This window comes from Perca flavescens, chromosome 18 (genome assembly GCF_004354835.1).
Source record: "Perca flavescens isolate YP-PL-M2 chromosome 18, PFLA_1.0, whole genome shotgun sequence".
NCBI lineage: Eukaryota > Metazoa > Chordata > Actinopteri > Perciformes > Percidae > Perca > Perca flavescens.
The window spans coordinates 6141258-6166574 of NC_041348.1; the positions used below are offsets into that span (position 1 = coordinate 6141258).

General features: G+C 41.1%; 1 protein-coding gene across 1 annotated transcript in view; it reads left to right on the forward strand.

Moving 5' to 3' along the window:
* stxbp6l (syntaxin binding protein 6 (amisyn), like) overlaps positions 1 to 16268 on the forward strand; it is a 79835-nt gene extending 63567 nt beyond the window's left edge. Inside the window, exons 6-7 of the mRNA XM_028605868.1 lie at positions 15947 to 16095; positions 16245 to 16268. Of these exons, the coding sequence (XP_028461669.1) occupies positions 15947 to 16095; positions 16245 to 16268 (173 nt within the window). The remainder of the gene's footprint in view (positions 1 to 15946; positions 16096 to 16244) is intronic.
* Positions 16269 to 25317: the final 9049 nt, after the last annotated feature.

The window sequence follows — 25317 nt, forward strand, 5'->3', positions numbered from 1 at the left end:
ACCGTGGGCCACGCCCAACAATCCGCAACTTTTTCAAGATTTCATTGGAGAACCTCTTACCACATGATGCATTTGATCTGTTTAAATACCTAGTGTTGGTCGATCACTTGCAACTAGAAGAAGCCAGGTTAATAGCAGATGCTTACCTTAACTCCCCAACACCCTTCTCAGACACAATGGTTGCCCTAAATGACAAGTTCGGCCAACCACATCAGATAGCGCTAAGGCGTAATGCTGCTGTGATGGACTCACCAGACATAAGGTGGGGAGTCTTTGCTGCATTTGAGAAGTTTGCACTCCAGATACAGTCACTTGTGGGAATGCTGAAGACATTAGGCCACGAGGGTGAAGTGGAACTACAGTGTGGCTCACATGTTGCTCGTCTGCTGAGCAAGCTGCCACCTGAGCAGAGAGCTGAGTTTTTTCACTGCATGTACCATCAGGGCACACAAACCCATACCTTAACTAATCTTGCAGACTGGCTGAAATATGAGTCTTGGTGCCAGGACTCTGAAGGACAGTTAGCTGTGAGAGGAGCTTGGGTGAAGCCGGTGTCCAGAACTGAGGGTAGGAAGGGTAAGCAACCCATCACTGTCCTCCATGGTGTGAAGGACGCCACTAAGAAACCAGAGGCTCCAGTGCCAAGCAGCTCCTTCAAAGGGAACAAGAGCAAGCCATACTTTCCATTCTGCAACAACGAGGAACACTACCTCAGTCAGTGTACAGAAGTATCCAGACTAACAAAGGATCAGCTGACCGAATGGATAAAAATCAACAAGAGGTGTTGGCGTTGTGCACGGCCTCACCAGGCGGCTCAGTGCAACTTGAAAAAGACATGCAGCCTCTGCCAAGGCAAACACCTCCAGGTGCTGCATGAGGTGAATATGAGGCCACCTAAGGAGGCAGCGTCAATACAGGCAGTGGAAAGCCATGGCACAAGGGGCACAACAGAAGTTCTATATCTGGACCGACCCACTGAAGGCAGTCGGGTCCTTCTGAAAGTTGTCAAAGTCCGCATTCACCATGGTGACCAATCGATCAACACCTATGCCATACTTGATGACGGTTCAGAGAGAACTATGTTGTTACCAGATGCTGCAGAGAAGCTAGGTGTGCAGGGGACTCAAGAGGACTTACCACTACGCACAATTAGAGAGGAAGTGCAGACCCTCAGGGCCAAAGACCAAGTTCAAGATTACGGGTGCATTCACCAGTGCTCGCATTGGACTAGCTGCCCATACCTACACCATGGAGCAACTCCGGAACACCTACAAGCACCTTATTGGCCTTCCTATACGGACCCTTACAAACGTTAAGCCCCTGCTTCTCATTGGGAGTGACCATCCCCCATCCCATTGAACCTGTTAGATTGGGACCTCCAGGTGGACCTGCTGCCATCCGCACAAGGCTGGGCTGGACATTTCAGGGCCCAGCGAGTATAGTCCGCCACCTCGTCCAACCACAGCAGTGTTTATTTACAGCAGTAGCACCCCAGGTGAGCTGATGAAGCACGTTGAGAGACTATGGCAGATTGACACTGTCCCATTCAGAAGCGAGAAAGTAGTTCAAGGCAGGACCAAGAGGCCATCAGCATCCTTGAGACCAAAACCATCAGGGTAGAGGTGGATAGCATTCTACGTTACGCCACCCCGCTGCTCCGCCGGAGAGCCATGCCACTCTTTCAGGCTACTAAATAAGCCGTCATGCCCAGTTTACAAAGTGTAGAAAGGTGACTGGCCAGAGACCCTGCACGGACAGAAGCCTACAGAGTGGAGATGGAGAAACTGATAAAGGCAGGCTCTGTAATCAAGCGTGGACCGGAAGTTCCAGCCGAGGAATGTTGTGAGGCATGGTACATCCCTCACCATATGGTGAGCCATAATGGCAAGAATCGGCTCCTATCAGTATCGAGGGCAGAACCTCAACGACCATCTGCTGCCTGGGCCGACCTTAGGGGTATCACTACTGGGGGTTCTGCTACGATTTCCCAAGCATGCAGTTGCAGTTAGCAGACATCAGAGGCATGTTCGACCAAGTTCGCCTTCTCCCAGAAGATCGTGCTCTGCTCAGAAGATCGTGCTCTGCTCAGATTCCTTTGGCCGTCAGTCAAGAACAACTTCCTGCAGTGTACGAGTGGCAGGTGCTACTGTTTGGAACAACATGTAGCCCATGCTGTGCCACCTTTGCCTTGCAACGCCAAGTCTCTGATAACAGCCAGCCAGATGAAGAGGTGAGGATCTCAGTCGAGAAATGTTTTTATGTGGATAACTGCCTCCAGAGTGGCGAAGCATCTTGTCGACAAACTACGAGCCCTTCTTGCATCTGCAGGCTTTGATCTGCGTCAGTGGGCCAGCAACGAACCAGGTGTAATAAGTCAACTACCAGAAGAGAGCTGCTCAGCTAGTGTTGAGTTATGGCTGGCTCAGGACAAGACAGATACCCCAGAATCTACTCTAGGGCTAAGCTGGCTCTTCCACACTGATGTCCTTGGCTACAAGCATTGTCATGTTGTAGTAGAGTATGGTGTCCCCACGATGCGTACAAGGTGCTGACGAGTCAGTACGACCCCTTGGGGTTTATCCTACCCTACACCACCAGGGCTAAGATAATTGTCCGACACCTGTGGGACAAACACAGGGGATGGGATGATCCACTACTACCGCAGGAGCTTCTGCAGCAGTGGAAAGTCTGGGCAAGAAGAACTACAAGTCTTATCTCAAGTCACCCTGCCCCGACCGTACTTGTCGAAGGATGTGGACATTTCTGGTCTTCAGAGAGAGGTGCATGTATTTTGCGACACCTCAGAAGAGGCTTATGGCTCAGTGGCGTACCTCCAGACCACTGACAGACACTGCATGAAAAGTGGGATTTTCGTCAGTATTCGGCACTGTAGATTGTCGTGGAACTTCAGGTTTACGGCTGTACACGGCAATTTACAGGCAACACTGAAAACTGCCGTGAATTGTCAGAAATTGACGTGGGCCTTGCTTGGCAGTTTTCCCCCCATGACCCCCCCTCCCTCTAATTCTAGGGGAGGCTTTAACATGTAAATGAAAATGCTGTGAGCTATACAAATGCAAATCAGGGTAGCAGCAGGGGGAGTTTTACCCCAGGTGACATTTTTCTAAAAGGTATTAACTTAATTTTAAGAAAATCTCTTAAAATAGATCAGACTCAGTATAGCCTAATTGTAGACTCTTTAGTAGATTTATTTGATGAAAGTATGCTAGATTAATTACTGTGTATGTCATTAGTAATGACTAATTAGATGTAAAAAAAGATACACAAAATAATTTATTTCAACAATTAGTTTTAATCAGGCTTTGCCACAAAGGTAAAATGTGCATTCCATGATTCATTCACAGTCTCAAACACTGTGCATAGTGGCATGACTACAGTGGCATTTCTTTGGTCTTGCTCATCCAAGATTGTCTGGTGGAATGGAGACAGAGGCACCACTGTACAGTTTTTTTAAGAACTGTCTTTCTGCTGACACCAACACTGTGCTTCACATAAAGCATATCAGCTGTGTCAGTGCATGACAAGGTCCCAACCATTTGTCTTCTTAAAATACGCGCAAATTCAGCATCATATTCACATGTCCATGACATATGAAGCTGTTGGCTCCGCTGAAATGGCCTCATAATCTAGACTTCAATTGTCCTATTATGAAGCTTTCCCAGTATTCCATTAAATCTCACTGTAATTCACCTCCACAACAGTGTGTGCGCTGTTCGCACCCTGCTGGTTAATCAGCTCCTCTTTGTCTCTCTCTATCACTCTGCCCCACCTCCTACCCCCACCCTCACTGCTTCCATTTGAAAATAGCGGCGGGACTCGGGAGATGAGTCCGAGAGTTAGAGCAAAAGCTTCCGAAATATGGGAATATTTCAGGCCAACTTGTAAAAGAGTTGTCTGTACACTCTGTCAAACTTCACTTGGAAACACACAGGAGTTGTTCAAGACGTTTTGAGCGAGTTTTTCTCTCCTCCATATTACCTCCAGGGCTCCAAAGATGCGCTCACAGAAAAGAAAAAGTCAACATAAGTATATGATTATTAATGAAACGGCGAGCTAGTCTGTACTGTTTATTAACTCTTGAAAAGTACAATGACTGTCTTTGGATGTTAAACAGGCTACTTAGACTGCGCCACATAGACCTACAGGACAACGCACCACAGACGTCTGCTAAATGGAACAACATAGCATATATGAAATAAATATATATAATATATAAATATATATATATATATATATATATATATATATATATATATATATATATATATATATAAAATTTTATTATAATAATAATGGCCCAGGTTGACCAATAACCTAACCCGTGACAGACCTGTCAACCAATCACGAGAGATTTTTCTTGTTTAAAAGTAGTGGTTTCAGCCAATAGTGAGTGAGGAAATTCCAGCCAGGCCAGACGTTCTCTGGCCTATTCATATTCTAATTAGATCCATTAGCACCTCCGCGGGGGCTCCCCACATACGTCATGGTTCGTTTCCGACAATATGTGGCACAGACGAACGTGACGTTCGCAGCCTGTAAATTGTCGATAACTGCCGAAAATTAGGGGGATTTCCGGGCGTTTACAGGCATTTACGGGGACGGAAATCCCACTTTTCATGCAGTGAGACACGTGAAGTTCATCTGTCATTCCTGATGGCCCGTTCCAGAGTCGCTCCCAAGCGATTTCACTCTATGCCCCGATTGGAACTCTGTGCTGCCCTTACTGGTGCACAGCTCTCACAGGTGCTGAAGAGGGAGCTTACCATCCACATTGATCAGACAACCCTTTGGTCAGATTCTACAACGGTGCTGACATGGCTGAAGTATGAATCCTGCCGATTCAAGGTCTTTGTGGGCACCTGCGTGGCCAAGATACAGGAGCTGACTGACAGGCATGCCTGGAGATATGCTGATACCGCAAGGAACCCTGCTGATGACGTAACACGAGGGAAAAAGCTGCGAGAGCTTGTTCAGTCGAACAGATGGAGCCTGGGACCCACTTTCCTCCTGACTAGTCCAGACCCATGGCCAGAGGACTCCACTGTTGACCAAGCAGAAGATACCTCAGAGTTGCGCAAGTCTACCTTCTGTGGGGTCGCCGCAGTTGCATCAAGCCAGTCTACTTCAGACATGGGCCAATATGACTCATGGAAGGAGCTGCTGGAAGAGACAGTGCAGGAGGTGCATAGGGCGGCCAACTCGAATGAAAAGCAGTTGATACTGCAGAGGACTCCGAAGGATAGTTTTCAGCAGGAGTACAGCCTGCTGAAAGCTGGTAAGCCAGTCCCCAGCAGCAGTCGACTTTGCACGCTGTCTCCGGAGCTGGATGAAAAGGGAGAGCTCATTCGGGTTGGAGGACGACTCCGTCGAGCAGAAGGCCTAGAACTGACCACTCTCCATCTAGTCATCTTAGATCCAGGTCACCAAGTGACTACGTTTCTAATCCAAGACTTTAACAACCGCCTCCGCCACCCAGGTCCAGAGCGGGTGTTTGCCGAGCTTCGACGCTCCTTCTGGATCCTGCGAGGGTGTGAAGCTGTCCGGCGCTATCAGTACAGCTGCGCTGACTGTCGACGATGGAGGGCAAGACCCACAGTGCCGAAGATGGGAGACCTGCCATCCACCCGCCTGCGCCTTTTCAAGCCTGCTTTCTATTCTACAGGGATGGACTGCTTTGGGCCATTTGAGATCAAAGTGGGCCGACACCGGGAGAAGAGATGGGGGATCATCTTCAAGTGCCTCACAACTAGGGTGGTGCACTTGGACCTCCTTACCTCTATTGACACTGACGCCTTTCTGATGTCCCTTCGTCGGTTTATCGCCCGTAGAGGAATGCCTGCAGAGCTGTTCTCCGATCAGGGGACAAATTTCAAGGGAGGTGAGCGAGAACTCCGTGAGACCTTCGTTAGAATGTCTAACAAACTACAACATCTCCTCGCACCACTGAAGATCTCCTTCCGCTTTAACCCCCCAGCAGCTCCCTCACTTCGGAGGGGTGTGGGAGAGGGAAATACGGTCAGTTAAGAGCGCACTCTATGCCACAGTCGGCGCTCAACCTGTTCCTGAAGAAGTGCTTCGCACCGTACTTACTGAGGTGGAAGGGAGCAACAGCAAGCTCTTGCGTTATGTGTCTTAAAATGCCAGCGACCCAGATCCAGTGACTCCCAGTGTTCTTCTTATGGGGCGGCCTGATGGTTTGCTACCTCAGGTAGTCTACCCCGAAAGCGAGCTCATCTGTCGCCGCCGTTGGAAACACTCCCAAGTTTTGGCTGACCACTTTTGGGCCCGTTTCATCCGGCTCTATGTGCCGGGTCTGCAAGCTCGCCAGAAGTGGCAGGCTACACCAGCTGATGTCACAGGGGACTGTGTAGTGATGATCGCTGATCCACATGTTCCGAGGGCCCTCTGGCCCATTGGGAGAGTGGTCAAGATTCATCCTAGCCCTGATGGGCACATCCGGTCCGCTGATGTAAAGGTAAAGGAGAGAATCTACACCCAGCCAGTTGCCAGGCTGGTTGTCCTCCCTGCACTTCCTTCTGGAGAAGATGGAGACGGTTCCACTCCTGCTACTACAACCCAAAGTTATGTTAGTGTTGCAATTATTTAGTACAATTGACCATATTGTGTTTTATGTTTCACGTTTACTCTTGTTTATTCAGTGCTTGTAACAGGGTAGCCAAAGCGCGTGCTGATTGGTATATTATAGCTGACGTCACACAGTTAAAAAGCAGTAAGGTAGTTAGTCGGTCAGTTGGACTGTGGTTGTGAGCAGCATCTTTCTTAAGAGTGTGCGTAAACAAGGAGAGTAAGTATATCTGCTGCATCATTTGGGCTACTGTATTTCTTTGTTAAACCAACTGTTATTTCTGCTATTGATTTGGATGGGAGTTAATAGTCTAAGGGGTCGCCACGCTACGCGACCACTGTGCTAATTATAGCCACGTTCGTACAAGCTAGTTTATCGCTTTCGGCTCAACTGACTCGGTGCGTCGGGTCAAAATGTGTTGCATCGTGTTTAAACATGTTCATACCTTCACTGCTTGTTGTTAGGATTGTTAAGTACTTTGTAGTTAAAGGAGAATTCCGGCCAATTTTTATGTTAATCTTGATCGCTATAGCTACGCGAGTACTTTCGATAGAAAAAACCCCGACCCGAATCAGTGCAGGTAACACGGAGAAGCTGCAGCTACGTACTACAAGCGTCCCCTGAGCTAAAACGGCAGTGCTCGGGGCAAGTTTTAGAGTGCCTTTGTGCCTCTTAACAGACACAAAATGCAATTAATATGTCTGTGCCACAAGAACAGTGCCCTTACGTGTCAACAAGATGCGTTTTCAACTCAGACATTGTTTAAATTCACCTACCCTGGTCCCTGTCTCGATTCTGCCAGTAGCTAGCTTGCCCTGCTAGCTGATAGCCGTTAGCTGCTAGCTGCCGTTTGGTGAGTGTATTCAGACAGGCTTCTGTGATAATCATCCCAAAAACAATCCACGGAGCGGTGGTGGTGTGGCTATGTCCTCCAGAGGACAGGTCATGTCATGTCTTGAAGTGTATTCCCCCCTAAAAAAAACAATAGTGCGGTAGTAGCTGTTAGCTGCTAGCTGCCCTCCGGTGAGTGTGTACAGCCAGATAGCTGTTAGCCGTTAGCTGTTAGCTGCCGTCCGGAGAGTGTATTCAGCCAGGCATCTGTGCTAATCATCCCAATAAAAATCCACGGAGCGCCCGTTTTAGCTCAGGGGACGCTTGTAGTACGTAGCTGCAGCTTCTCCGTGTTACCTGCACTGATTTGGGTCGGGGTTTTTTCTATCGAAAGTACTCGCGTAGCTATAGCGATCAAGATTAACGTAAAAATTGGCCGGAATTCTCCTTTAAGTAAAATAAGAAGTAAGTGGTGTTAAATATTGTTATATGTGCCGCTATCGAGGCTTCTCTATCGGGGATTTGCTAGCTCGAACAGAACATAACATCCGGTCTGGGATTTTCACAATAAAAGCATCAAGCCATTTAGTTAGTTGGAGGCTTTAAGCGTATCATAGATAACAGGAAGTGCTGTCTACGTTAGCAGTAACTTAACGGGTGGTTGAAAAGCTATGAGAATTCCATATAATAAGTGTTTGAATCCCTTTTCTCTGCTTATATTATTGGAATTTAAGAGATATATAGCCATATGCTGACTATTGTTTATTTTATGTTCGGTCATGTACATAAGTGCATAAGAAGGAATGAGTGTATACATATGTTTCCTTTATTCATTTGTATTTTGTTCCTCTCTTTTATAGAAACCACACTCACACTCAAACGTACATAAAGAACGAGGAAGAAATAAACGGAAAAAGAACTTTTCCGCTCGCCAATTTATTTATGCTCGGGATATTTGGCCTTAAGTGGTGTTCTGGCACACACCTGCGTGAACCTAGTGATAACCCTATAACTAGCACCTAGACTGAGCATCTACCCTTTATCTACACTACAGTTATTTTTGACAAGGAAGAATTTAATTGTATGAATTATGAAATAAATATCCAATCTTGCTATTAAATGTTAAAATGGCTTGCCTTAGTTTCTGGGGATGTGGAGGAAAGTAATGGTTAGCCCAGACCAGGCAGATGAAAGTTCCTGCTGAATAGGGACGGACTGCAGCTTTGTTCCTTTTCACTGAAACACATAATAGTAACATTTATATTATGTGTGTGTGGTTTCTATAAAGAGAGAGTTACCGTGTATACATTCAATTCTCCATAAGCAGTAATATAGTACATGTTACCAAACATAATATAAACAATAACCAGGAGTAAGGAATATAGTTAGAACAACAGCTTCACAGTCGTTTCAGCTCTGATAAAGATCAGAATCATGTGTATTGAGGTCAAACAGCTTCTGCAGTGTGACAACCTCAGGAACATCAGGAACAGCTTTGCAGTCATTTCCTTACAGAAGGTCTTATGAAAGATGCATGTCACAATCATGTGTATTTGCCTACACAGAGCTCCCTGTGCTGGGAAACTTTGTTTCTATCACTTAAACAGTTTTACAGCTATTTTTTACCCAAAGCTCTGATAAACATGTTTCTATGCAGGAAACATTTGTTTTGGCCTCCAGAGAGCCCCCCCAATGAAAAACCTTGTTTCTTTCAATAAAACAGCTTTGCAGTCATTTCCTACCAGAAGCTTCAGGGACCGTTCGGTATTTATGGAATGGACCACCAATGCTAGCTCTATCATCGTGTTGTAACTAAGACATCTGCTGAAAAATTATTTTATTGATTAGTACTGTTTAGTTAAAAAACATCCAAAACACCATACGAAAACATAGAGGACCAGACTCAAGCTTTTATTTTGAAAAGTTGAAGCTTGCACCAGCCAGGAGGGCATGAGACGGAAGGTCTCCAGGCTGCAGCCATACCTGACTCAAATATCCTTTCGGTCCCGGTGATTATTTGTGAAATTGCGCAAACGACAGCCTTTTCAAGACATTTGAGTTTTGGATAATGTTCAGTTTTGGCAGATTTACCTATGCTAAAATATACAATGACTGAGGAGCCTAGTGACGAGTCCATAGCAACCAGTGTTGAATTTATTATTACCCAGTGTGCTTTGTTGAATGGTCTCAATGTTTTATTGTTTTATTTCATGTGAATACTAGTTTATTAGTAACTTAGTATTTGAAGTAATGCTGTAATGCAGGAAGTGTGCATTTAGTTTCCATGCTTATTGTCTTACCACGACAATGTTAGTGATTAAATCTACTGAAATGGCCAGAATGCAGAGGTTTAGTACAGAAGTACAGAAGGATTCAAAAATTGTTGGGGAGGGTCATCCCTTTTTTCCTAATCATTTCGGAGGGTCATCCAAAAAAATTTGCTGGTGAAGGGAGGGTCAGGTCTATTTTGACTAAAGATCCCAAAACTCCTCCGGTGGCCCCTGAAATAAATAACGAACAGTCCCTTATAAAGATGGTTTATTCTATGCCAGAATCATGCATGATTGTTTATTCCACTTAAACTGCTTTACAGTCATTCCTCAATAGAAGCTCCTATAAATATGTCTTTATGCAGGAAATATGCTTTTTGGCTTTTTTTTTGTCCAATCCTCATTTCTTACCAGAATCTCTGATAGACATGTTTATAGGCGAGAATCATGGGAATTGGCCACAGAGCACCTTGTGATGTAAAAATCTTGTTTCTATCATGTAAACTACTCACAGTTTCTTACTAGAAGCTCCATGAACATGTCTCCAAGCAGCAAACATGCAATCTGGCCTCCAAAGAGCTCCCCATGTGGAAACCTTGTTTCCCATCACTTAAAGTAGTTATACGTAACTTCCAGTTTGTGTTGATTGTGCCGCTTTGGACAAAAGCGGTAGTGTTTTTAGACTTGTTAGTGAACACATACAGGGAAAAGCTTAGAAAGACTTTTTTTGGAAATAAACACCAAGTAAGAATGAAACAGTTATACCGTTATACTGTTCGAGAGAACAGTGAACAAAAAGAGCAAAGATGTCCAGGTAAGATGTCTGAGGTTACATACATGCATGTTTTTATGTTTAAAAAAGGATCTTACGCTTTAAGAGAAAGGTCGACCTCCTTAAAAATCCTTTCCATGATGTTGTCAGACACTTAGAATAATAATCTGAGCCTGTCAGTGGCAGAACGAGCACTTTTGTGAAGGTAAATATAAACTGGACAACTGCCCTATTAACTTACATAAAAAAAAAAACTGTAGTTACCCTTTAAAGATGAAAAGTTATTAAAAGCTTGAGTTTTCATCAAACGCTGTGGGCGTGGTGTGGCAGCCATTTTGAGCGTTTAGCGATGAAGGAGTTGTTCAAGTTGTAACTTAAGTGTACATTGTCCAATCTGCCTGAAATTTGTCATAATTGACAATGTTGAAAGGAAAAGGAAAAACAAGAGATATGGTTCAAAGCAAAGTTGCTTGTTTTTCCTTTTCCTTTTGGGTTTATGAAAGAAATGAACAAGTGGTTGGCAAATGCAGACATTCCCAAATCTCCTGAACAGAAATATAACTGAACAGGAACAACAACCCTCTCCCCCCGAGTCTCGACGAAAGAAAAAAAGTTTTCTTCTGTCTCCCAAGTAGGTGTAATTGAGAGTAATCATTAAGTAACAAAAAATCGGGACAGTAGGAATTCGACATCCTATCGCATCAGATATTATTGATGTTGTTTTATTCCAAAACTCATGCACCTGTTTACACTCCCAGACCATGGGCAAGAAAGTTCCAGTTTGTTCTGGTTGGCAAAACGTGCAATAGGGAATAGGAATGGCTTTAGAGACGTATCTCTTCTGAAGAGTCCAATATGTCCTATGGCATATGTTGAAGTGGCTCTGCTGGGGATTTGGGTTCTTGGAACAATGGGAAATGTTGTCTCAAACAGTCTCCCAATTAACTTGCTCTGCATCTTTAAAGGAGAAGCACGCTCTGGAGGAGCAAACAGAGGAGCTGAGGAGGAGAAAGGAAAAGCTGGAGCTCAATTACGGAAATGGCTGCTACTGCTGCTAAAATAGTATTATTACCATATATTATTATATATACCAAGCTCGCTCAAACACACAATCAAATGTAATGGAATCTTATTTTGAAAAAGGAACAAGATTAAAAGACACTTCCACCAATCTCCAAACTCATGAAAAGGGAACAAGGTTAAAAGAAACATTCACCACACTAAACCCACAATTGGACGAATATCAACCTACCCTTGTGGACATGCAACAACAGCCATTAATGCAACAACATGCATATTGGAATGCAACACAGAACAGCAGTCAGGATATTCATCTTGAAACAGCAAAACATGAAAATCGTTAAGCAAACCTCTTTTCGGGCACCTAGGTAGCTTACAGAGCACACGCCCATATATAGAGGTTTACTCCTCGATACAGCGGCTGCGGGTTTGACTCCGACATGCTGCCCTTTGCTGCATGTAATTGCCCCTGAATATGATTCTAAAGCTTCCATACAAGCTATACGAAAAATGGAGAGTTTCTGTCTGTGAGATACTGGATAAATTCTAATGCAGGGCAATGTTAATGGATATTGTCTCATTCGAGCATCAAGTCAAAATAGTGTCTGCCCCAATCTTTGGGAAAATTCAGAATACACAGCTCATTACAGTAAACTAAAACGTGAACAGGATGACATCACAGTTGACAGTTTTGCAACCACTGTTTCCATCTAAACAAAGTCCAATCAGGTTCATATATAGGTTCAATAGCAAAGTAGTTCACCTGCAAAGAACACCAACATTTGTGAGTGTTGCACTCAAGGTCACTCACTGGAGCAGTGTCCACGATTGGAGGAGAAAACACATAGGACAAGATAAACTTTTGAAAAGAAAAAGCAAGGATTGTGATAAGCGCTTGACTTGCAATGTGTGCAGCCAATTCCATCCCAGCGTCCTTCATATCAACCATCAGGGGCCTGTTGCACAAAAGTAGAATAAAGAAATCCAGGATAACTGAAAAAGCGCAGCTTGACTTAGTGTGATCCACTCATCGCGGCTTAATCGGTTGCACGTTTGCCAAGCCAGGATGAGAAGTTGAAGCTATGTCAAGCCAGGTGTACATAGCTAGGATATGTGGACTTCCACGGCTTTCTTAAATAGACCACGGTATCGATCACAGATTTACTGATGCAGAAATGGAAAAGACATGTTCATATAACATTGCATATGTTTCACCCACTGAGCAGCAGCTTTTAATGGAAAATTACGAGAAGGTGAAAGATAATATGCAAAAAGGGAAATACGGCTGTTGTTATCAAACGGAAAGACCGACAGACAATAGCAGACCGACTGAATACGTATGGATTTAAAAAAATCTACTTAGTCACTCCACGTTTTTACAAAGTTGTACATTATGTTTTAATTGCTTGTTTTATGTGTTGGTTTTATTGCTGTATCTGTTTTTATGTTGTAAATGTGCTGGTTTTACACTAAAGTGTCTCTGAGTAGCCTGTAAAACACTATATAAATAAAATGTTTTATTATTTAGCCTACTTTGCCTTAAAAGTGAGCAAAGTGAATTAATGTTCCTCGGGCAATTTACCCTAAGGACTAGGCTTAATTTCAAACCCTTATTCATAATGCGAGAATATGTTTTACAACCATATGCACAAATCTCTATAAGCTAATGACTAATTCTAAATATCTTTCTACAATTAATGTTCATACAGAACAAACATGACTGGACAAAAACTAGAAAAAGAAGTTAGTGACTTCAATACACACTGTAAGCATATCTGTAAAACAATATAGCCTATTATTTATATTTTTTTTCTCACTCACCAAGCTTGAAGATGACAAGTGACAGCACCAAAATAAAATTATTAAGAAGCTTTGTGGCGTTCCAACACTCACTCCCATCTGGTAAAATACGGACGTTTGGTCAAGTGCCATTGTCGGCGTTATTGACGCTAAAAGTCCCCTTTTAGAGTCCGCTGCACAGTGTGGGAGGATCCCCCTGCCTCCCCCCGCCTCTCCGCGTTGCATGGGGCACATTTCACGAGGAGAGCAGCGGAAAAAACCCATTTCCTCCGTATCGTCCCACTTTATCTCCGGTCGCCAGTGCAACCATTTCTTACCATCTAAACAACTGCAATAGTAGGATTTAAATCAAACTCGTGACAGTAATAGTGACAAGTAATGCATGTTAATAAAAATAAAGCGGAACACATTCTGAAGACAACGGAATAACTGTTAAACACGTTTATTTCAGATAAGAGCGGCAGCTGATTTAACACATAAGACTCCAGAATTAATCTTAGCCTGCCTGTTAGCCCGCTCTGGAGCAGGCTAGTTGCAAAGAATAAATATCCATGGTTACTTGGCTGGGTTTAATTCAACCTGCTTTTGTGCAACCAAGTCAAAGCTAAATTCATCCAGGATAACCTGAATATCCCAGCTTAATTCCTTATCCTGGTTTTGTGCAACAGGCCCCAGGTCAGAGCAAGCAATACAGATCATAAACAGCCCAAGGAAAAGTGGGTTACTCGCCACGCTTGTCTTAATGTCTCTTGTCTCTTGGTTTTTTTATGTTTACATGTGAAAAGCTCAAGCAGAAGAGTTCACACAGCGGTGACTCGATATTCTATCATTTCTTTATTTGTGTCTCGTGGTCTATATATTATGATCTTGTCCAAAAAATACAGCAAAAATTGTAAAATAACTAAAATAGCATAGGTTGTTAATGGAGCTGACAAGAAGGCAGCTGGATGGATCTGTGTCCTTCTAAAAAGAAAAGAAAACATGTTTTTTCCTTCAAGTAATTAAATTCAATGAACTGTTAGGAACTTCATTGGTGCAAAATGAAGAACATCAGTGCATGTATAGTTCACATACCCAACAACGCAACACATTGCACACAGTCACACCACTGTTTGCCTCTTCCATGCTAATTGCAGCATAGACTAGCAGGACAAACTGTTTTAGAAGAATATCTGTCTGGTTTGGTATAGAAACACAGGAGAATTAGGTTTTATATATATATATATAATATTCTCCAGTCATCCAGTGTGTTGTCTCGACTCAGTTGTTGAAGATGTGCAAATGTCAAACACCTTGAAATATATTTGAAGCTGCACCAACATTTTTGCACATTGCAAGCTACAGTGAAGTGAAACAGAAGTTTATGGGTGAGGCTATTTGCACCCTTGGTACAATTAGCAGTGTATGCTATTCGTACCCTGGTGCAATTGGAAGTGCTATTCGCACCCCGCCGGTAAACAGAGCAATGTGTTCCATTAATACGCCGTCTGGTACAAATATCAATGTATGTTATTTGCACCCCTGTGCATTTACAGTACTTTGGCATATATTTACACACAGTTATCCATACTACTTTTGGAATATTATCTCCCTGACATTCTTACCCTAACCATAACCAATCCAACCATAGCAGGCATATTCATGAGTCTTCCCCTACCACCCTGCAAAAAAGATTTTGTGTTCGCGGGCCCTGACTTGCGCAAGTGCGTGCAAATTATCCAATATGAAAAGAACAAGATCACCTCACTGGGGAATCACACTCCAGTCTCCCAGACCAAAGCTTAGTGTACTAACCACTCACCTAGCAGTTCATACAGAATGTTGTACAACTGTTTACAATTTGGTGTCTTCAAGACTCGGTTGTTAGGTAACCATACTGTATACACAAAATAGGTACTGACTAACAAACTAACGGTTGTATGCTTTCACTGAAGACAGAAAGCGCAACTGTAGTATCCATCTAGAAATTCAATTGTTATAAACTTTAGAGACAAAACTCTCCTAATACGCCAGTTTCTGCTGTTGTGGAAGATGAACGTCCGCCATGATTTCGGTGCACGCGAGCAACGTGTTTTTGTTATTATGTCACAGGGTGTGAATAGCTCAGCTGTGTGGCCGAGGCTATTCGTACCGGGGGTGCAACAGTTTATTGATAATTACAAGCTGTGATGCCTTAAGATTATGCAGTAACTGTCAGACTGTATGTCAGACAGTATGTATACAAACCAACATGGTTGGTCTGTGATGGTTCTCACGTAGAGCTGACAGTCTCTCTGTCTGTAAACACTTTGGTCACTAGTTGTTGGGCTATTTTTCTTTTGACTAGATTGTCACAAGATTTATCATTATGCATATTCATTATCCCCACATGATGTCAGTAATGCTGGCATCATTGTCAGATTAGAATGCACTGTGGATATTCATGGTCTGCAGAGGATGAATACTAATGTGTTTTCAAACAGCCTGACCTTTTCTCTGGCACCAGTTTCAGAACAAAGTTTTCTTTGGGCAAATGAGGACAATTTATAAATGAGAGGGCTTTTGTTCTATAGAGTATTTCATATATTTCCTACTTTCAATACTCTGACTGCTCACTTGAATACATTTCTCTTTCTCTTCTTTTGTGTCTATGAACAGGTCTGCCAGGGCAGCGTGCCACATGGAGCACTATGGGTAATGTAGTCCAAAGGGTGAACGTGGTTCTTAGGGAGCGTGGAGACAGACTGACTCGTGCTGAGGACAAGACTGTGGAGCTGATGCACAAAACCCAGCAGTTTGCAGACACCGCTCACAAGGTGACATAAACATACAGCTGTTTTTACAACATAACACCTTTTTAACAAGATAAATAACTATATACGTATATATATATGTGATAAAAATGATGAAGTTCAGATTTGAATAGGTTTTTTCATCGTACATTTGACGTTTTATTTCCCTGCAGCTGGCCCTGAAGTTTTCAAAGTAGAGTCTGTTGGAGGATGAATGGAATTCTTCAGGATGTCAATCATAAATCCTTTAACATGGACACTAACACTGTCTGATGCAGTATGCGCCCAGCAGATACAGCTAACTCCTCATGAATGTATATAACTCTGACCTGCAGCCCTTTCCTGCATGTCATTCCCCCTTTCATTTCTTCTGCTGTCCTGTGTATAAAGGCCTAAAAAATGCCCAAAAAATAATTTCAAAAGAAATTACTGAGTGCAACACAAAGAACTAAATAAATACTCTGTCTTTGTATTTTTTGCTTTTGCTGTTGGAGACACCTCTTTCCAACAGTCTTAGAATCATCTGCAATGTGTTTAGTTTAAATGTTGTCCTGTTGTCAGATGAAGATTCAGATGAATCTAATGTATTTGTACATGGTTTGGACTTAATTCGATTTCATTGCACTTAATGTATATTTGACATTATGCACCACTTGTTGCCATCATTCTGTGTGTGTCGCTAATGTGTGTGTGTGTGTTTCTGTGTTTCTGTGTGTCTGTGTCCGTTCAGAATACAGTGCAGCGTCATGTTCTCAAAATTGTGTTATATCTACGCATATCAATGTGTCCTGACCACCTGGCATTGCTTACTGTGTCATCCGGTCTGTGTATGTCATCATGTTTTTTTAACTTAATGTTTGTCTGTTAGAGGTCTTGTCTTGAGAGAGGTGAGTGAAGGTGGATCAGGTGGTTTGAGCAAGTTGGAGTATTTTTTCTTAGTGAGCAATGCAAATGAAGCTGGTCTGTGTAAAAGTCAGGGTGACAGAAGGTTAAAATTTTGACTTTAGTTGAAACCCTTTACATTACTTCTTTCAGTAATTTGGTGTAATTCTGATGTGGGTGGAGATTTATTCCTATAAGGATAATCCAATTTGGTTTAGATTGCATAGTCACAGACATAATATGTCTTTAAGCAAATTAATAAAACATACTTGATCCATTTTACAGTTACGTAACTTTGCGTACTACGTAAGTGAATCAAGGGAATTAATTGTAAGCAAGCTTTTCTTTAATGTTTTGTTTTTTTGTTTTTGTTTGTTTTCTAATGTTTGTGTGATGTAAATGTTTCTGCTGTATTAACTAAGTCTCAATGCTTTGAACCGATTAAATAAGCCTGGATCTGTATGTTGAGCGCTGTGCTTTGTTTTGAAAACTCATCCAGAATATTGACTGTTTAGCTTTGATCACCAGATGGCACTCCTATAGCAACGAAGACCCACTTCAGCGCCATAGCATTTCCCATGTTTTTGCATCAAAGTGACTGATGAGAGCTTTTTAAATTGGTCCATTATTAAGCAAGACTGCTGCAGTTGGCCGCGACGAAACAAGCTGAAATTGAACATTAATAGGCAAATGCGCACTTTTAATTTCCGCACATTAAAAGTTCTTGTTTTGCCACTGGCATGTTTAGATTAACTGAAAAAAAGTGCCTGAAAACATTATGGAAAGAACCTTACAGAGGTCGCCCTTTTTGTTGAATAGTAAGATACTTATTGTTTAACATGAAACAGCCCCAAAATCACTGTCCCACCAGACTCTATTAAATTTCAGTTCAATTCGATTCAATTTTATTTTATTTAATTTTATTAGCAGTAGCAGGGCATAGCAGGGCGTAGCAGGGTGTAGCAGGGCACTGCAGGGTGTTAAGAAAAGGACCCACAAGTGCCAAGCCCTGTTGGCAGAGGATGGAAGATGGAGACAGAGGAGGAAGGTGAACAGTTGGTGCTGCACTGGATGGAAGGCCAGCCAGCACCTGAAGCTGTCCTGGATCTACTCGCCTGCAACTGCACAAAAACATTTTCACTCCCACGATGTATGTGTCTTGCAAATGGCCTCAGGTGCACAGATATGTGTAAACTGACAGAGTGTGAAAACCAGGCGACTTGTGTAGAAAGTTCAGATGAAGACGAGGACGACATGGAAAATGATGATTAGATAATAACATAATGGAAATCAACATACAAACCAGTCTTTGATTAAATATATTCACTTTACAACCTGTTTCTTTATTGACTTTTACAAGTAACAGTACATCCTATTAGTAGTATAAGTATCTAGAGGAACTCAGACTGAACCAGAGGGACCTGTAGGGATTCCTGTTCCTACACCGGCCCCAAGTTCTGAGGTATCAATGGACCGATGGACACCCCTGTCCCTGTGCCAATTCCTGACTCTCAGGCAACAGAGATGTCAGCCTTCAGGATCTACCAGTTTGGTCAGGTGGGGGACAGACACAAGAAAACTAGGGTTCACCCACGTGCAACTGGTGACCCGGCCATGTGGAAATATTTCACACACGTGAAACTGGGACAGTTCCGCCACAATTGGATGATAGAACCTTCCACAGAAAATATGGATTACTTTCTCAAGAATTCTACTCATCTGAAGACGGTGACTTCTGATTTACCAGATGGAGACGGGAAATGCATTCCTGTCGATTCATTGCTAAAAAAGCTTTACAGTCATTTCCTTCAAGAAACTCCTATAAAGATGTTTCTGTTGCAGAATCATGTTCAAGGGTCTCTAAACAGCTTCTTGCGGCGTGTAAAGCTTGTTTCAATCCCTAAAATGGCTTTACAGTAATTTCCTTCAAGAATCTCTTATAAAGGAAGTTTATATGTAAGAATCTTGTGTAAGGTGCTCCAAAAAGCTTCTTGTGGCGTGTAAAACTTGTTTCCATATCTGACATACCTTTACATTAATTTCCTACCAGAAGTGCTTATCAAGATGTTTTTATATCAGAATCATGTTCAAGGTGCTCTAAACAGCTTCTTGCGTGCGGCGTGTAAAGCTTGTTTCCATCGCTAAAACAGCTTTACAGTCATTTCCTTCAAGAATCTCTTATAAAGGAAGTTTCTACGTCAGAATCATGTTCAAGGTGCTCTAAACAGCTTGTTGCGGCATTTAATGCTTGTTTCCATTACAAAAATAGCATTACAGTAATTTCCTTAAAGAAACTCCTATAAAGATGTTTCTGTTTCAGAATCATGCTCAAGGGCCTCTAAACAGCTTCTTCCGGCGGTAAAGCTTGTTTCCATCACTACAATAGCATTACAGTTGTTCCTTCAAGAATCTCTTACAAAAGAAGTTTTGACGTCAGAATCATGTACAAGGTGCTCTGAACAGCTTATTGCGGCGTGTAAAGCTTGTTTCCATCGCTAAAATAGCCTTACAGTCATTTCCTTCAAGAAACTCCTATAAAGATGTTTCTCTTTTAGAATCATGTTCAATGGTCTCTAAACAGCTTCTTGCGGCGTGTAAAGCTTGTTTCCATCACTAAAATAGCATTACAGTAATTTCCTTCAAGAATCTCTTATAAAGGAAGTTTCTATGTCAGAATCATGTTCAAGGTGCTTTAAACAGCTTGTTGCGGCGTGTAAAGCTTGTTTCCATCGCTAAAACAGCTTTACAGTCATTTCCTTCAAGAAACTCCTATAAATATGTTTCTGTTTCAGAATCATGCTCAAGGGTCTCTAAACAGCTTCTTGCGGCGGTAAAGCTTGATTCCATCCCTACTATAGCATTACAGTGGTTCCTTCAAGAATCTCTTATAAAAATGTTTCTATTTCAGAATCATGTTTAAGGTGCTCTAAACAGCTTCTGCGGCTTGTAAAGCTTGTTTCGATCCCTAAAATAAATTACAGTCATTTCCTTCAAGAATCTCTTATAAAGGAAGTTTATATGTAAGAATCATGTGTAAGGTGCTCCAAAAAGCTTCTTGTGGCGTGTAAAACTTGTTTCCATATCTGACATGCCTTTACATTACTTTCCTACCAGAAGGGCTTATCAAGATGTTTTTATATCAGAATCATGTTCAAGGTGCTCTAAACAGCTTTTTGCGGCGTGTAAAGCTTGTTTCCATCGCTAAAACAGCTTTATATCTGAAATAGATTTATCTGAAATAGATTTACATTAATTTTCTACCAGAACTGCTTATCAAGATGTTTTTATATCAGAATCATGTTCAAGGTGCTCTAAACAGCTTGTTGTGGCGTGTAAAGCTTGTTTCCATCGCTAAAACAGCTTTACAGTAATTTCCTTCAAGAAACTCCTATAAAGATGTTTCTGTTTCAGAATCATGTTCAATGGTCTCTAAACAGCTTATTGCGGCGTGTAAAGCTTGTTTCCATCACTAAAATATCATTACAGTAATTTCCTTCAAGAATCTCTTATAAAGGAAGTTTATACATCAGAATCATGTTCAAGGTGCTCTAAACAGCTTGTTGCAGCGTGTAAAGCTTGTTTCCATCACTAAAACATCTTTACAGTCATTTCTTTCAAGAAACTCCTATAAAGATGTTTCTGTTTCAGATTCATGTTCAATGGTCTCAAACAGCTTCTTGCGGCGTGTAAAGCTTGTTTCCATCACTAAAATAGCCTAACATTCATTTCCTTCAAGAAACTCCTATAAAGATGTTTTTATATCAGAATCATGTTCAAGGGTCTCGAAACAGCTTCTTGCGGCGTGTAAAGCTTGTTTCCATTACTAAAATAGCCTTACAGTCATTTCTTTCAAGAATCTCTTTTAAAGGAAGTTTCTATTTCAGAATCATGTTCAAGGTGCTCTAAACAGCTTGTTGGGGCATGTAAAGCTTGTTTCCATCACTAAAATAGCATTACAGTAATTTCCTTCAAGAATCTCTTTTAAAGGAAGTTTCTATGTCAGAATCATGTTCAAGGAGCTCTAAACAGCTTCTTGCGGCGTGTAAAGCTTGTTTCAATCCCTAAAATTGCTTTACAGTCATTTCCTTCAAGAAACTCCTATAAAGATGTTTATGTTTCAGAATCATGTTCAAGGGTCTCTAAACAGCTTGTTGCGGCGTGTAAAGCTTGTTTCCATCACTAAAATAGCCTTACACTCATTTCCTTCAAGAAACTCCTATAAAGATGTTTTTATATCAGAATCATGTTCAAGGTGCTCTAAACAGCTTGTTGCGGCATGTAAAGCTTGTTTCCATCACTAAAATAGCCTTACAATCATTTTTTCAAGAAACTCCTATAAAGATGTTTTTATATCAGAATAATGTTCAAGGGTCTCTAAACAGCTTCTAGCGGCGTGTAAAGCTTGTTTCCATCACTAAAAAGCATTGCAGGAATTTCTTTCAAGAATCTCTTATGAAGGAATTTTCTACATCAGAATCATGTTCAAGGTGCTCTAAACAGCTTGTTTCGGCGTGTAAAGCTTGTTTCCATCACTAAAATAGCATTACAGTAATTTCGTTCAAGAATCTCTTTTAAAGAAAGTTTCTATGTCAGAATCATGTTCAAGGTGCTCTAAACAGCTTGTTGCGGCATGTAAAGCTTGTTTCCACCACTAAAACATCTTTATAGTCATTTCTTTCAAGAAACTCCTATGAAGGACGTTTCTATGTCAGAATCATGTGTAAGGTGCTCCAAAAAGCTTTTTGTGGTGTGTAAAACTTGTTTCCATCACTAAAATAGCATTACAGTAATTTCCTTCAAGAATCTCTTTTAAAGGACGTTTCTATATAAGAATCATGTTCAAGGTGCTCTAAACAGCTTGTTGCGGCATGTAAAGCTTGTTTCCATCACTAAAACATCTTTACAGTCATTTCTTTCAAGAAACTCCTATAAAGATGTTTCTGTTTCAGAATCATGTTCAAGGGTCTCTAAACAGCTTCTTGGGGCGTGTAAAGCTTGTTTCCATCACTAAAATAGCCTAACATTCATTTCCTTCAAGAAACTCCTATAAAGATGTTTTTATATCAGAATCATGTTCAAGGGTCTCGAAACAGCTTCTTGCGGCGTGTAAAGCTTGTTTCCATTACTAAAATAGCCTTACAGTCATTTCTTTCAAGAATCTCTTTTAAAGGAAGTTTCTATTTCAGAATCATGTTCAAGGTGCTCTAAACAGCTTGTTGCGGCATGTAAAGCTTGTTTCCATCACTAAAATAGCATTACAGTAATTTCCTTCAAGAATCTCTTTTAAAGGAAGTTTCTATGTCAGAATCATGTTCAAGGAGCTCTAAACAGCTTCTTGCGGCGTGTAAAGCTTGTTTCAATCCCTAAAATTGCTTTACAGTCATTTCCTTCAAGAAACTCCTATAAAGATGTTTATGTTTCAGAATCATGTTCAAGGGTCTCTAAACAGCTTGTTGCGGCGTGTAAAGCTTGTTTCCATCACTAAAATAGCCTTACACTCATTTCCTTAAGAAACTCCTATAAAGATGTTTTTATATCAGAATCATGTTCAAGGTGCTCTAAACAGCTTGTTGCAGCATGTAAAGCTTGTTTCCATCACTAAAATAGCCTTACAATCATTTTTTTCAAGAAACTCCTATAAAGATGTTTTTATATCAGAATAATGTTCAAGGGTCTCTAAACAGCTTCTAGCGGCGTGTAAAGCTTGTTTCCATCACTAAAAAGCATTGCAGGAATTTCTTTCAAGAATTTCTTATGAAGGAATTTTCTACATCAGAATCATGTTCAAGGTGCTCTAAACAGCTTGTTTCGGCGTGTAAAGCTTGTTTCCATCACTAAAATAGCATTACAGTAATTTCGTTCAAGAATCTCTTTTAAAGAAAGTTTCTATGTCAGAATCATGTTCAAGGTGCTCTAAACAGCTTGTTGCGGCATGTAAAGCTTGTTTCCACCACTAAAACATCTTTATAGTCATTTCTTTCAAGAAACTCCTATAAAGATGTTTCTGTTTCAGAATCATGTTCAAGGGTCTCTAAACAGCTTCTTGTGGCGTGTAAAGCTTGTTTCCATCACTAAAATAGCCTTACAGTCATTTCCTTCAAGAATCTCTTTTAAAGGAAGTTTCTATGTCAGAATCATGTTCAAGGTGCTCTAAACAGCTTCTAGCGGCGTGTAAAGCTTGTTTCCATCATTAAAAAGCATTGCAGGAATTTTCTTCAAGAACCTCTTATAAAGGACGTTTCTATGTCAGAATCATGTGTAAGGTGCTCCAAAAAGCTTTTTGTGGCGTGTAAAACTTGTTTCCATATCTGAAATAGCTTTACATTAATTTCCTACCAGAAGTGCTTATCAAGACGTTTTTATATCTGAATCATGTTCAAGGTGCTCTAAACAGCTTGCTGCGGCGTGTAAAGCTTGTTTCCATCACTAAAATAGCATTACAGTAATTTCCTTCAAGAATCTCTTTTAAAGGAAGTTTCTATGTCAGAATCATGTTCAAGGTGCTCTAAACAGCTTGTTGCGGCATGTAAAGCTTGTTTCCATCACTAAAACATCTTTACAGTCATTTCTTTCAAGAAACTCCTATAAAGATGTTTCTGTTTCAGAATCATGTTCAAGGGTCTCTAAACAGCTTGTTGCGGCGTGTAAAGGTTGTTTCCATCACTAAAATAGCCTTACATTCATTTCCTTCAAGAAACTCATATAAAGATGTTTTTATATCAGAATCATGTTCAAGGGTCTCTAAACAGCTTCTTGTGGCGTGTAAAGCTTGTTTCGATCACTAAACTAGCCTTACATTCATTTCCTTCAAGAAACTCCTATAAAGATGTTTTTATATCAGAATCATGTTCAATGGTCTCTAAACAGCTTATTGCGGCGTGTAAGCTTGTTTCCATCACTAAAATAGCATTACAGTAATTTCCTTCAAGAAACTCCTATAAAGATGTTTCTGTTTCAGAATCGTGTTCAATGGTCTCTAAACAGCTTCTTGCGGCGTGTAAAGCTTGTTTCCATCACTAAAATAGCATTACAGTCATTTCCTTCAAGAATCTCTTATAAAGGACGTTTCTATGTCAGAATCATGTGTAAGGTGCTCCAAAAAGCTTTTTGTGGCGTGTAAAACTTGTTTCCATATCTGAAACATCTTTACAGTCATTTCTTTCAAGAAACTCCTATAAAGATGTTTTTATATCAAAATCATGTTCAAGGGTCTCTAAACAGCTTCTTGTGTCGTGTAAAGCTTGTTTCCATCACTAAAATAGCATTACAGTAATTTCCTTCAAGAAACTCCTATAAAGATGTTTCTGTTTCAGAATCATGTTCAAGGGTCTCTAAACAGCTTCTTGTGGCGTGTAAAGCTTGTTCCCATCACTAAAATAGCCTTACAGTCATTTCCTTCAAGAATCTCTTTTAAAGGAAGTTTCTATGTCAGAATCATGTTCAAGTGCTCTAAACAGCTTCTAGCGGCGTGTAAAGCTTGATTCCATCACTAAAAAGCATTGCAGGAATTTTCTTCAAGAATCTCTTATAAAGGACGTGTCTATGTCAGAATCATGTGTAAGGTGCTCGAAAAAGCTTTTTGTGGCGTGTAAAACTTGTTTCCATATCTGAAATAGCTTTACATTAATTTCCTACCAGAAGTGCTTATCAAGACGTTTTTATATCAGAATCATGTTCAAGGTGCTCTAAACAGCTTGCTGCGGCGAGTAAAGCTTGTTTTCATCACTAAAACATCTTTACAGTCATTTCTTTCAAGAAACTCCTATAAAGATGTTTCTGTTTCAGAATCATGTTCAAGGGTCTCTAAACAGCTTCTTGCGGCGTGTAAAGCTTGTTTCCATCACTAAAATAGCCTTACAGTCATTTCCTTCAAGAATCTCTTTAAAAGGAAGTTTCTATGTCAGAATAATGTTCAAGGTGCTCTAAACAGCTTGTTGCGGCATGTAAAGCTTGTTTCCATCACTAAAATAGCCTTACATTCATTTCCTTCAAGAAACTCCTATAAAGATGTTTTTATATCAGAATCATGTTCAGGGGTCTCTAAACAGCTTCTAGTGGTGTGTAAAGCTTGTTTCCATCACTAAAATATCCTTACAGTCATTTCCTTCAAGAAACTCCTATAAAGGAAGTTTCTATGTCAGAATCATGTTCAAGGTGCTCTAAACAGCTTCTAGCGGCGTGTAAAGCTTGTTTCCATCACTAAAAAGCATTGCAGGCATTTCCTTCAAGAATCTCTTATAAAGGACGTGTCTATGTCAGAATCATGTGTAAGGTGCTCGAAAAAGCTTTTTGTGGCGTGTAAAACTTGTTTCCATATCTGAAATAGCTTTACATTAATTTCCTACTAGAAGTGCTTATCAAGAC